We start from the raw sequence: 14,664 nt of genomic DNA on the forward strand, positions 1-14,664 counted from the left end.
AACTGGAACTTCCCCTCCTTGACATTACTAACAGAGCCAGAAGGTTTCCTCATTCATGTTGTAAGGGTTCTGTTCATGAAGGAATTTATGATTTCAAGATGCCATTCAACTATTGAAGAATAGAAAGAGGGCAATTAAAAGGTGGAGTTTCTGTCCTGTATGTAGTAAATTATTTTTCGTGAACTTTAGATTTTGATATTTTTACTTTTGTTTCCAATTTGCCGCTTAGCACTGTCTCTTAAAATAGCCTGACTTAATTCTGACTTAATTCATCTTAGTTCCTTTCCTGCTATTCAGTTTGATCTTTGCTCTATTCATAGATTTCATTACCTCAAGGGTAAACCATTGGGTAAGATGTTCATGAGCCAAACTTTTCTGCTGCCGCCTCCTCCTGAGAATGTGCTTACAAATTGACCCAGCACCCGCATGGGCCCCAGCTATGCCTGCCTCTTTGTAGGTTACGTGGAACAGTCCCTCTTCCGCACCTACACAGGCCCCAAACCCCACCTCTTCCTCCGTTACATTGATGACTGTATCGGCGCCGCCTCTTGCTCCCCAGAGGAGCTCGAACAGTTCATCCACTTCACCAACACCTTCCACCCCAACCTTCAGTTCACCTGGGCCATCTCCAGCACATCCCTCACCTTCCTGGACCTCTCAGCCTCCATCTCAGGCAACCAGCTTGTAACTGATGTCCATTTCAATCCCACCAACTCCCACAGCTACCTAGAATACACCTCCTCCCACCCACCCTCCTGCAAAAATTCCATCCCCTATTCCCAATTCCTCCGCCTCCGCCGCATCTGCTCCCACGATAAGACATTCCACTCCCGCACATCCCAGATGTCCAAGTTCTTCAAGGCCTGCAACTTTCCCCTCACAGTGATCGAGAACGCCCTTGACCGCGTCTCCCGTATTACCCGCAACACATCCCTCACACCCCGCCCCCGCCACAACCGCCCAAAGAGGATCCCCCTCGTTCTCACACAACACCCTACCAACCTCCGGATACAACGCATCATCCTCCGACACTTCCGCCATTTACAATCCGACCCCACCACCCAAGACATTTTTCCATCCCCACCCCTGTCTGCTTTCCGGAGCGACCACTCTCTCCGTGACTCCCTTGTTCGCTCCACACTGCCCTCCAACCCCACCACACCCGGCACCTTCCCCTGCAACTGCAGGAAATGCTACACTTGCCCCCACACCTCCTCCCTCACCCCTATCCCAGGCCCCAAGATGACATTCCACATTAAGCAGAGGTTCACCTGCACATCTGCCAATGTGGTATACTGCATCCACTGTACCCGGTGTGGCTTCCTCTACATTGGGGAAACCAAGCGGAGGCTTGGAGACCGCTTTGCAGAACACCTCCGCTCAGTTCGCAACAAACAACTGCACCTCCCAGTCGCAAACCATTTCCACTCCCCCTCCCATTCTTTAGATGACATGTCCATCATGGGCCTCCTGCAGTGCCACAATGATGCCACCCGAAGGTTGCAGGAACAGCAACTCATATTCCGCCTGGGAACCCTGCAGCCTAATGGTATCAATGTGGACTTCACCAGTTTCAAGATCTCCCCTTCCCCAACTGCATCCCTAAACCAGCCCAGTTCGTCCCCTCCCCCCACTGCACCACACAACCAGCCCAGCTCTTCCCCCCCCACCCACTGCATCCCAAAACCAGCCCAACCTGTCTCTGCCTCCCTAACCGGTTCTTCCTCTCACCCATCCCTTCCTCCCACCCCAAGCCGCACCCCCATCTACCGACTAACCTCATCCCACCTCCTTGACCTGTCCGTCTTCCCTGGACTGTCCTATCCCCTCCCTACCTCCCCACCTATACTCTCTCCACCTATCTTCTTTTCTCTCCATCTTTGATCTGCCTCCCCCTCTCTCCCTATTTATTCCAGTTCCCTCTCCCCATCCCCCTCTCTGATGAAGGGTCTAGGCCCGAAACGTCAGCTTTTGTGCTCCTGAGATGCTGCTTGGCCTGCGTATTCATCCAGCCACACATTTTATTATCCGATAATTGACTTCAGGCTAGGTGGCCCTTAACCTCGCTTGGCCAATGTGATTTTGTGGACTGTTTGGGAACAGGTAGAGTTACCATCTAGTGCACCTAATAGGTTTGAGGTCTACTGATCTTATGGTAGTGACAGTAAATTTCTGCCCTGGTCTTTAAATTGGCATTAATTTAATTGCACTTTATGTTTGTACAGTTTTGCTGATTAGGATTATCTTTGTGGGTTACATTTAAATGGTGTTTAAGAAAAGTTTCTGCTCAACTGCACTGTTCTATTCAGAATAATTCATCCAAACTCCATGTCACAATTTAGAATCTGGATCCTCACAGGTAGTATATTAAACACTGAAGAAAATAGTTTTGTTATAAACCTTTTTTCAGCTTTGTTAATCAAACTATACCAAATAACGCACTCTAATATAATCAAAAATTTTTAAAGCAAAACTGTTATAAAAATAATTTTTAAGGCACTGCCAAATTATGTGTTAAATAATTTTGTGTTTGGCAATATACAGATACGTTTGAATGCAAGTTTGAGAAAAATTCATTTCCCAAATTGTGTGCAGTTTGCGTATGGATTGTTGATTACACCCTAATTTGGAGCTAGAGACTCAATTTACTAGAACTTTGACTACAGTGAACAATTTAACGTTGACTGAAAGGCACATAATTGACATGACTTGAAGAAAGCCTAAGTGTTTCGTGACTCTTTTTGCAACAGTTGCATGACTGGAAATCCCTGCAGAATGTATAAACAGACTGCTCTTAAGCTGTCACTTTGAATTACTACCACTTTATACTTTCCCCTTGAAAAATATGCCTTATTTATCTGTTAATGGCAGTTTATGTAATATGTAAGTATTCTTACTGTGTTCTGTGTATACCAAAATAGTTAAGGCCATTAAGACATAATGATTTGTTGATATTAGATTTTAATTTTGTTTTAAAATTATTATGACTGTAAACAAGTATCTTTTTGTAAATTAAGTATTGCTGCTGCTTCTCACATTTTTCCCAAAGGTTTTATTTAGTGGATAAAAGAATCATGGAGCCCAGCCCAAGCTGACATAAAGACAAGTCAGAAGTATTTGCAACTAATTTCTCGATTTCATAGTGTTTTCCATCTAGACCGCCTCCAGAGGCTCCACCATCGCAGATTCCACTTCTCAACCAATTCAGTAAATTCTATGGAATACCACAAAATGATAGAATGCATTAGATACAAAAAAGGCTATGGGTCACAATAGCATCCTGGCTGTAGTACTGAAGACCGGCACTCCAGTACAAGTTTTTTTCCCCATGCAAGCAGCTCCAGTACATGTCCCAGATGTTCTAAGAAAACAGGACAAATCCATTTGGCCAGTTGCTGAATCTTTAGTCTGTTCTTAACCATCAGAAAAGTGATAGAAGGTGCTATTTATGCAACGCTTACTTGGAGTCTGCTATTAACATACTCACTTGCTTTACTCTTCATGCTTTTTAATATTGGTGCCTTTATTATCAATCTGTGTTTTCACTTGTTTGTTTTATCAAATTAAAATTTTAGTGAAAGGCTATGTCAATTACGTCTTAAATTTTATTTTATGCTCATGTTCTACATCCCTAAAGAAATTAAGTCTCTTGGAATCGAGCTTTACATTGTGTAACTGCTGTGGAGTATGCCAATTCACAGAGAACTTTTTTGCGAATTTTTTTTAACTCTGTTATGATTTCAACTGAACCAGAAGCAGATCTTTACAACTTACTCTGTTTGAGATAAAAATGCAATACTATACTAATGTGTTTCCTAGCTTGCTGTAGAGATGTGACCTCTGTAATGAGTGACTAAGTGATTCCGTCTTGCAACTGTTCAATAAAGTACACAATAAAGACTGCTGTGCACTGGATTAAACATGCAAAAGATGTCAGAGCGGAGCTGTATAGAAGCACAGCTACTGGCAGACATACATAGGACTGTTCAGAGCTATGAAAGCCACTGAAAAGCAACAAGGAAGCAAACTACTGTGGAACCACTGGGTAAAACACAACACCTACAACGCTTTCTCTCCTAGCATTAGTCAAAATAAAAGGTGATATGAAGCTGAATTTGCCAGTTTTTCCATGTGCAATGCCAAAATTATGGAACTGCAATTGACCTACTTAATAAGCAAGCAACATTGTAATCACTTGGAGAAAGGGTGCTTTGAATATTTCTGAAAAACAGAAAAAAAAACACTCCAGAAATTTTGAAAATGTACAACGGACATTTTGAACATCGTGATTGTACATTATGAATAGTATTTGTTCAATATTCACGCTGACAGTGAAAACAAGTCCATTGATCAATCTGTAAATTCGTTAATAAATCTCCCAGAATCCTGAAAATGTACATAGCCAAAGATCATCCATTTAAGATCAGGATCAAATGAGATTCTGCAGTGAGAGCACGTCTGCTGAAAGAAGTGAAACTCAAACCCAGGAAAGTTTGTTATGTGTAGAAGCACGGACGTTACAAATCTGCTTCTGGAGCATATTTGTAACAGAACATACCGGGCCTTGCATTATGCAGATGGACAACGGAGAGTTCAGGGAAAAAAAAATCACAGACGAAGGATGTGAAGCAAATGCTTTGAAGAACATCACACAAAGGAAAAGAAGGCTTAACCAGCATGGGAAAAGCAGTATTCTTAAGATGTGAAAGATGGTTACTGACAAGTGAAACTTGATGAAAGCGCCAACTTTCTAACCACATTTTGGATCTCATTTGAAGAATACAGAAGGTTATGCATGAGATTTGAAATCTCAACAGCACTTGAGCATCAAAGCTGACAACATGAGAGTTTTCGATCTTTCCAGAATGGAAAATATAATGGATGATTTGATAGTTTATGGATACCAACACACGTTGGAAGAAGCCATTGCTGATCACAATCAAAGTCTGTTGCAACTACTAAGCATATCTCACCAAATGAACCTGACACTGAACTAGAAAAAATCTGAAAGTCAAGTATATAGGTCATGTGTGTTTAGCCCTGGTCGTGAAAAGGTGAAACTGCAACAGTGATGCAATGACCAATGATGTATTGCTGGCTAGGATTGTATTTCCTGCCAATCCCTAACTGTTGGTGTGCTGCCTTCTGGAACTGCTACTGTGCTGTTAGGAAGAGAGTTTTGACGCGGCACCAGTGAAGGAGTGATATAGTTCTGAGTTAGGATAGTGTGTGGCTTGGAGGGAAATTCACTTACACTTGTTGCCCTTGTCCTCAATGCTAGCAATCATAGGTTGGGAAAGTGCTATCAAGGTAGCTTTGGTGAGTTAAGAAGTAGTAAGAGCTGCTGATACTGGAGTCTGAGATAACAGTGTGGAGATGGAAGATCACAGGCCAGTCAGCATCAGCGGTGCAGGAAAGCTAATGTTTCAGGTCAGGACCCTTCTCTAGGATCAGTTAATCTGTGCATTTTGATGATGGTACGCACTCCTACTACTGTGCATTTGGCATGATTAAAATGAATGTTGAAGGTAGTTGTTGTGGTGCCAATCGAGCAGTCTGCTTTGTCTTGGACGGGGTCAAGTTTCTTGTGTGTTGATGGAGGTGCAGCCATCATAGCATTGGAGAATATTTAAATAACTGCTATACAGTGGAAGATACTTCAAACATACTGTTAATACAAAAGATTACGAGAGGAATTAAGGAGCAGTATTGTACAAATTACTGGGGCTGATGGCAGATACATCCCTTGGCCCTCACGGTTTACATCCAAGGACCCTAAAAGATGTAGCGACAGCGATTGTTGATTCCAGGAGAAGTACCAAAAGACTGGAAAACTTTTGATGTGACACCTCTATTGAAAAAGTATTGGACTCAATTATTAAGGAAGTCGTAGCAGAACATTTGGAAAGCTGTAATCTGATCAAGCAAAGTCAGCATGCCTTCATGAAAGGGAAATTGTGTTTGACTAATTTATGAGAGTTTTTGAGGAAGTTTCAACCAGATTAGAGGGGAACCCGTAGATATATTTGGACTTCCTAAAGGCATTTGGAAAGATACCTCAAAAGGTTAAATCATTAGGCAGGAGCACATAGTCCTGCAGGTAGTCAGTTCAGCTGGATAGAGAATTGGTTCATGTGCAGGAAACCCTGAGTGGGGTAAAAAGGGTTCCTTCTCAGGTTGGTGACCTGTGACCTGTGAAGTTCCGCAGGGATAAGTGTTAGGACTGCAACTGTTTATAATATCTATTAATGACTTGGAGAAGGAAGAGAATGTACTGTAACCAAATTTGCAGATTGTACTAAAATAGTCGGAAAGGCAAGTTGTGAGACAGATACAAACAATTTAAAAGAGACACTGAAGAAGGGTCAGTGGACCTGAAATGTTAACCCTGCTTTTACTCCACAGATCTGCTCAGTTTTTCCTGCAACTTCTATTGCTATAACAAGAGACACTGACCGGTTAAAAAAAAAGTGGGCAAAATGGGAAGTTCCTCATTTTGGAAGGGAGAACAAATAACCAGAATATTATTTAAATGGAGAAAAATTGTAGAAAGGAGCAACACAAAGGGACTTTGGAGTACTAGTGCACAAATCACGAAAAGCTAGCACACAGTTACAGCAGGTAATCAGGAAGGCTAATGGAAGATTGGCCCTTATTTCAAGTAGGGAAGTCTTACTGCAGCTGTACAACTGCTGGTGAGACCACATCGGGAGTACTGAGAAATTTTGGCCATCTTATATAAGGTAATATATTGTTTCATGGGAGGCAATCCAGAGAATGTTCATAGAATTATCCCTGGTGAAGAAGATTATCTTATGAGCGAATGTTGGATAGGTTGGGTCTCCACTCACTGGAGTTTTGGAGGATGAGAGGTGATCTCATTGAACCATAGATTTCTTAAGGAGCCTAAAAGGTGAAATGCTTAGAGGCTGTTTCTCCTCATGGGAGAGCCTAGGACCAGAGGGTGTAGCCTCAGAATAAAGTGCAAGTCCTTGGTTATATTTATGGCGAAGATAGGTTCTTGATCAAGAGGATAATCAAAGGTTCCAGGGAAAATGCAGGAAGTGGACGTGAGAAATGTTGGAGGAGCCACGATCCTATTATTAATGGCAAAGTCGACTCAAAGGGCTAAGCAGCCTATCCCATCGCTATTTTTTTATGGTTTTTATGATACTACAGGTCTTAAAGATTGCTTAAAGGAGACAAGTACTTGCACTCATCAGGATTAGGATACAAGAAACAGACTTGAGAAAAGGTCGCACCAATTTAGACAGCATGAGAAGAGGGTGATGTTTGGGTGATTTCTGGCATGCAAATTCAGTAGGGACAGTAAAATGTCAATTTTAGTTCACAGATTAGGCAGGTATGACTTTCAGGATGTTGCAACAGGAATACAGCAGACAGTCTCAAATGCTCTCCCTTTTCAATTATAAAAGTGAAATGGTGTACAAATTCCTCTTGGCCTCCTAAAAGGACCCTGTGTGTTAATATTCTGGCAAGCACAAATGCATTACACTGTAAGGCCAACTAACAATCTGAAATCAATTTTCTCCATAATTCTAGTATAGTCTAGATTATTTGGCAAATGTCCAACAGCAGAATTATATCTAATGGTACATCTCAGCAGGTCTGGTGGCCTCTGTGGAGAGAAATGAAAGTTGACGTTTTGGACCAGTGACCCTGTAGCTTTCTGCACTTGATATTAAGTTTAACAATTTTAGCACATTAGCACCTTTCCCTGTGTTTTCCCCCACCCCCACACACCGGGGCTTGTCATCACGTAGGCTGCTACCACACACAGCTCATTGTCAACTACTAATAGTCCCCATTAGCAGCTATTCCTTCTCAGAGCCTGTCTTTATCCACTTATTTGTCTGACTGTTCTTCTTTCTCTTTGCACTTTATCTCCACCTATTCCTCCTTCCCCCATTTTATGTCTGTTTAAAAAAGCATCCTTTTTGTAGCTACCATCAGTTCTGAAGAAGGGTCACTGGACCTGAAATGTTAACTCTGATTTCTCTCCACAGATTCTGCCAGACCTGCTGACATTTTACAACAATTTATGTTTTTGTTTCTGATTTCCAGCATCCACTTTTTTTTTTAATAAACTGGAGTTGTTTTCCTTGGAGCAGTGAACATTGAAAAGATCCTGATTAAAATGTGTAAAATCATAAAGGGCGTGGATAGAAAAGGCACTTTTTCCATTAGTAGAGGAATGCTAAGAAGAGAGTTAAACAGAGTCTTTTTCGCTTAGAAGGTGATGGGAATCTGGAACTCACTACCTGAAAAAGTGGTTGAGTAAGAAAATCTTGTAACATTTGAACAGAATTTAGATATTCACTTATGTTTCCATAGCCTCGAGGGATATAGGCCCGAAGCTGGAAAATGGGATTAATGTCGTCAAGCTTTCTACTGGCATGGACATAATGGGCCTAATGGCCACCTTCTGTGCTGTAAACATGTATGAGTCTATCTACATGGTTTAGTCAGACACCAGTCACCACCTTTGTCTACTGTGGCATGGCTTAAGCTTGCATAACTTGTTGCATTTTGATGACAGGTATTTGTCATCTTTATAAGAAGGTAACTAGCTTTTAAAAAAAGCTTTGTAACTCTTTCTTTTTAGGTTCAACTCCAGACTAGTTTATTAAGCCAATACATAATTCGGACTCAGCCAACAAATACTTGTCTCTCTACTTTGGAGTGTGCAGCTTTTGCGCTGTCAATAGCAGAAAAGAATCATTGCATTCGTGAGGTAAGAAGTCACAAGCTGACACAATTTCAAGCAACATGTTTTATGTTGTGGATTATAAAATTGCATTGACAGGAAAAATATTATTTGATTGTATTGATTTGAGCTAAAGTCATATATCTCTGCTCTACCTCAAAACTGCACAAATTTTGAAAACGTTTAATATTTTTGAAAGGAAGAGGAAAATATACGTTCATTAAGTGATAGATTATGCATTATTTTACTTTGTCTGAATTTTGGTCATCTGCCAGACATGTTACATCAGTAGTAAGCCTCATATTTTTTTCTATCCCTAAATATTCCCACTTCCAGCTCCACATTACTGCTGTCCACCAGCCACTGACTGGTAGGATATTTCCATTATACTGAAGGAAACTAACAGATAATTTCAGAAAGTAAAATGCAGGACTACATAGGTATGATGCCAAGCCACATAAATTGATATTAGGTTATCTAACCAAAAGCTTGATAGTGGTTTACAGAGAACCTTACAGAAAGATAGAGAGATGATGAGGTGGAGGCAATCCTACACCTTGGAACCTAGGCCAATGAAGGTACAGCTACCAGTAGTGGGGCAGTTAAAATTGGGATGCACAAGAGACCAGAATTAAACAAGTGCCGACATTCCAGAATACAGTGGACTAGAAGATAGGAAGGAGAAAAGCCAAGGAGGGATCTAAAAACACGATGAACATTCTAAAGATGTTTCTTAACCAGGGACCAGAGTAGGTCAGCAGACACAGAAATGAAAGGGGAACATGACTTGGAGTGTTAAGACAAAGGAAGCAGAGCTTTGAGTTACCTTAGTTCCAATGCACAGTGGAATGCCAGCCAGGAGTGCATTGGAAGTAAAGAATGAAGGTGTCACCTGTGGGTGAGCTGAGACAGAGTTGAAGTTGGGCAGTGTTGTGACGGTGAAGGTAGGTATCCTTCAGGTTGATACATATGATACATAATTCACTTTGGACTCCGATGTGACACCCAGATGACATGTGACTGGCTTAATCTCAGGCAGTTACCAGTCAGAAGCATGGATTCATTAGCTAGGGGGCCCAGTTTGGAGTAAAGACCAAAATCAACGATCAATGTGGAAGAGGGTGGTGGTGAGTTCGGGCTGGTTGTCGTCAGCATATGTGTGAAAACATTTCAAAGATATGCACAACACCTGAATAGTTTTGGAGTCCTTCCGGGCCTTGATAATTACCTTTACTCTTTTATCAAGTAGTTTAAACATGGGAGGCTTGTGATATTTAACTTAAGCTATAATACTACAAAGAACAAGTCTCTATTAATGAAATCAATGAAGAACTATTGCTTCTAAATTCTCAGTCATTTCTTGTTTTAAATCTGCACAGGTTATTCTACGTCCTCTTCAAGCTTTGTGTTCATTCCAGCTTCAGCATGGAGCTCAGATCCATCACAGCAAAGAACATCTGATCAAGAATGGATTGTATGCAAAATCAATGCCAAAGAATAAACGTAAACTTAATAGAATGGAACGTTTAGTGAACAATGTCAAAGTGTAGGGGCCAAGAATAATTTCAAGGAGGCTATTATTGTGAACAGAAATTTTCTTGTGAAATTTTCTATGAATCTTTCATCTTCTATCATTGAATCTTGATTACATGCATGAATGAGGTTCTTCCTAAAATTGAATTGACAATATGGCAGCATAATGACTGAGGTGCTAAGGAAAGTCACCCTTCTAATAGTTTAGAGGGTTAAAGTTATTTATTCTTTATTCTGTTTTCTGAGATCTAGTTTGAAATTCTACAGTTCAGTAATGCAGTAATGAAAAATATATTTAAACAACATATTTGTGTTGGTCACACTTGGGAGTTTCTCTCTCTTTTGGACAAAAGTTAGAAATTTTACCCAGGGTTATCTCAGCCAAGATTAACTGGTTTGCTGGAGCTTCTTTACCTGGACTTCTTCAGCCAGGAGGAGTTTAAGTTGAGTAGCTAATTCAGTCACTTTAATTGTCACCCAACAAATGGCAATACTGTACAGTTATGTGTGATCCCAACATTTGCTTCTTGCCTGGAAATTGCAGAGTTTACAGAGTAGCCCAGAGATAAATTGCCAGAGCAAGTTGTCTGGACCCGAACAGATTTGGAGCCCAGAGTGTACTTTAAGCTCCTGCTTGTGCCTTAGCTTTCCTATACATCAAACCTGATTCCTGGTAATTGGGGTTGGCAATGTTGGATGGAGAGTCCTTTCTAATCAGGGTATATCCCTATCCAAAGTCTTGTTTACATTTATCACTGTTTTCTGGGATAAAACTGGTAGATTGCCACTTAAATTGAAGAGGTTGGTCTATTGGGGGCTTGCTGGGGAAGGTCATGCCTAGTGCTTGGTTCTCAGCTAGACTTAAATTTTCATGTGACTGACCCTCTTCTGAAGGGGGCTATTAAGAAACTGAACGAACTGTGGATCCTGTAAATCAGGAATGAAAACAGAAGTTGCGGAAAAAGCTCCGTAGGTCTGGCAGCATCTGTGAAGAAAAATCAGAGTTAACATTTCAGGTCCGGCGACCTTTCCTCAGAACCCTCAGTTAACTTCGATTTTTTTCTTCATGGATGCTGCCAGACTTGCAGAACTTTTCCAGCAATTTCTGTTTTTGTTAAGAAACTGACTGTGCTATTGATAATAAACCTTTCTCTAGCTGCTGTGCAGGATTATATTTCAAACCCTTCCGCTCAGCACTCTCTTCTGACAGATACTGTCTCCATGCCCAGGCATTGTCACAGATACCTTGGCAGGATCCAGTGTGGGGCTTATATTTCCTCTCCCTGCCACTTAAGCCAGTTCATTAGTACCATGCATTTTCAGAGTCCTGTATTGTAATGAAGGTGTTGTTGTATCATTTACATTTCAATTTTGCAGGAAGAAAATCCTGGTGCATTACTGTGTTGCTCAGTTCAGATATAAAGTTGATAGTTCAGTATTTGTCAACGGGAATAGAAGAGAAGAGCAATCAAAATTAAACGTAAAGATTGTGCATTTAAATTAGTATGTCTGATAGAGTTTCTTACTAAACCCTGCATATAACAGGGTGTCTTCTGGAATAGCATGTTGGAGTGAAACTGTGGTGCTTCAGTGGTTAGAATGATGTGAAGAGGAAAATTGAAGATAAGCTTCATATTTATTTGTTTGCATTGGGGGAATTTTTTTTAGCTGATCTGCAATTGTTGGGGGATCCATTGGTCTACAACTAACACTAGTTGGAGGACATGAATCAGCTCCCTACAGTACTTACTGGGCCTTCAATCATGTAAGCTCCAAAGATTAGATTTTAGGAATTGGAAAGATAAAGATCTGATTAAAGAATCTGCTCACTTTTACCACTGCCTCTACTACATTGCTTTGCATTTTATTGTGTTAAACTCACCCTCGGCTGGAATAAAGAATCCATTTCAATTTTGTAGTCAAGCCTCTGCAGCTGATAAATAGTACACGATGAAAGTGGACATTAATTATATGCAAAGCATTAAAAGTGATTTTACTAAGAATGAAACAACTGTTGGGCTGGGTTTCCAGCTACAATTTCCTGTACTGTCAACTGCTTATATCAAGCCTGCTACAAGCACTTCAAGTGATTCTGAATGGGAGGAAAACTAAATGTTCAGTTGCCCAGGTCGCTTTTTGTTACTATAAGTGCCAGAGCTGTCATTGGTAGCAACCTGAGAACAAATACGAAGCCCATGTTGCTAACCATAGGAAGTACAGTATACGGACATTTCGAGAGAAATATGGGAAATAAATGACAAACTCATGGTGGCTGTGAATTTATTTAATCGTATCTGTGTAGAAAACTTTCTTATTTGCTTTGTTTGAACAGATTTTAAAAAATATTTGTGTTCTGTGATGGACTGATGATTTATATTTTTTAAAAAATGAAAGTATCAGTTGCAGAATTCCTTGCTATCAACATGACACCCAATAATGAAAGTGGAAGATGTACCATTTAATTTTTAATCTATTTTTAATAAAGAGCTGTTGGAGAGAAGCCTTTCTAAATACAGTTTGGCTCTGTATTTGTGTACAATATTGTATTATTTCTCTAATAAATATGTCAGTAAGACTGCAAACAATATGATTTAGCCTCAGACTGTGTTTAGGGAGAGCGGTGCAATTGGTGAGCTGGGGAACAGAGTTTGTGACTGAGCAGATTGTAAGAGACGGAAAAGAATGACTTTCATCTTCCAACAACTGACTGGAGAAAATTTCTGCTCATCTAGTATTTGATGTTTGACAAGCAATCCAAACAACGTTCTCGATGGAGTGGTTGAAAGAAGTGAAGATGAGTTTGAGCTGGTGTTTGCAACTTCACGTGAAAACTGACACTGTTTTCAGATGGTGTTGGCGAGGGGCAGCATCTGGATGAGAAGTGGGAGGGGACCAAGAATAGATCGTTAAGAAACACCAGAGTTTAGGAGCAGGAAGAAAAGTTGGTGTAGGTGTTTCACAGGCTGTGTGTAGAAAGACGATGATGTGAAAGTTAAAATCTGTCCCACTAAGCTGAGTAATGGTGGAGAGCAGATGGAAACGGATGGTTTGGTCACGCATATCAAAGACTATAAGACAGGTGAGGAGGAATAGTTTACCTTTGTCATCGGCACTGGACTGAATCTTACAATACTTAAGCTGTGTAATTTTCATCAAATTTCCTGAAAGGTTTCTTTCCACAAGGTATATTGCTTTTTCTCATGCGATCACCCCAAAGTCAACCTCATTCATCACCTACCATGCCATAGCACCTATCTTGTCTGATGCTAGCCCAACTCTCCCACTCTTTGGATCCCTGATGCTGGCCCCATTTTAAAAAGCCACCTGGTCAAGCACTGTCAGTCTGGAGCTGCATTGGACAATTTATATCGTTTGCCCAGTATGAGGCAGACAAAGGGAAATTGGTGCTCTACTTTGCGGGTATGGATCTAGAGGACCTGGTGGACATAGTGTAATAGAGCAGTCGGTAGTTGTGCAGTTCCCCTGGGCCTCCAGAGGAGCGATGACACCAATCCCTGTCAGTGTGGTGGAAGGTTGCCACCCTGGTCAATACAGTCTCAGCTTTCTGAAGGAATTCCCAGCAGTGGAAGAAGAAGGTCAATGACCTCTTCCATTTCACTAGGCTAAGTCCCATCCATTTTTTGTCTCTGCTACCTTGCACTCCATCTCTGCCACATAGCCCACTTTTCACCAAGACTTCTGCTTTACCTCTTTCACTACTGAATGCACTATTTTCCCTCATCCTCACCTGCCAATCACACCTCACTTCAATTACTGTGTAGTCTCTGCACTGCCTACTGTCTTTTCCCCTGCCAGCACCAGTATTAACAGCATCCATTTTCGTCTCAGTTTCAATCCCTTCCTTTCTCTCAATCCAGCAGAAAACAGTCCAAACAAAACAGAGCCCGTGACAGATAGTGGAGTGTCAAACATTAAACTGCTCAACCCCTATGAGGAAAGGATCCTGATCCTGTGTGTCTCAAACAACTGTATGATCCTAGCCAATATCCTATATTGTATTAAGATAACAAAGTGTGAAGCTGGATGAACATAGCAGGCCAAGCAGCATCTTAGGACCACAAAAGCTGACGTTTCGGGCCTGGACCCTTCTTCAGAGAGGGGGAATGGGGAGAGGGTTCTGGAATAAATAGGGAGAGAGAGGGAGGCGGACCAAAGATAGGTGGAGAGCAAAGTATAGGTGGGAAGGTACCACCTGCCTTCTCCTCTATCCATCTTCGGTTATCGCGGATTCTCCAGCATCTGCAGTTCCCATTATCTCTGATCCTATATTGTATTCTTCACTTTACCCATTACCACTCAATTGATTGTTATACCATTAAATCTTTTATCATTTAATGTTGCCTATCCTCCACCCTATCACTCACCTTTATTGTTCTAGCTTC

At 41.1% G+C, this 14,664-nt stretch overlaps 1 protein-coding gene across 2 annotated transcripts in view; it reads left to right on the forward strand.

The window, feature by feature from the left end:
* Window positions 1-12,789, forward strand: part of dtwd2 (DTW domain containing 2) — a 119,910-nt gene extending 107,121 nt beyond the window's left edge. For both annotated transcript variants that reach the window (XM_048528027.2, XM_059644681.1), the window contains exons 5-6: window positions 8,627-8,755; window positions 10,108-12,789. In XM_048528027.2, the coding sequence (XP_048383984.1) occupies window positions 8,627-8,755; window positions 10,108-10,278 (300 nt within the window). In that variant the 3' untranslated portion in view covers window positions 10,279-12,789. The remainder of the gene's footprint in view (window positions 1-8,626; window positions 8,756-10,107) is intronic.
* Window positions 12,790-14,664: the final 1,875 nt, after the last annotated feature.

The sequence above is a fragment of the Stegostoma tigrinum genome, chromosome 3 (genome assembly GCF_030684315.1).
Source record: "Stegostoma tigrinum isolate sSteTig4 chromosome 3, sSteTig4.hap1, whole genome shotgun sequence".
NCBI lineage: Eukaryota > Metazoa > Chordata > Chondrichthyes > Orectolobiformes > Stegostomatidae > Stegostoma > Stegostoma tigrinum.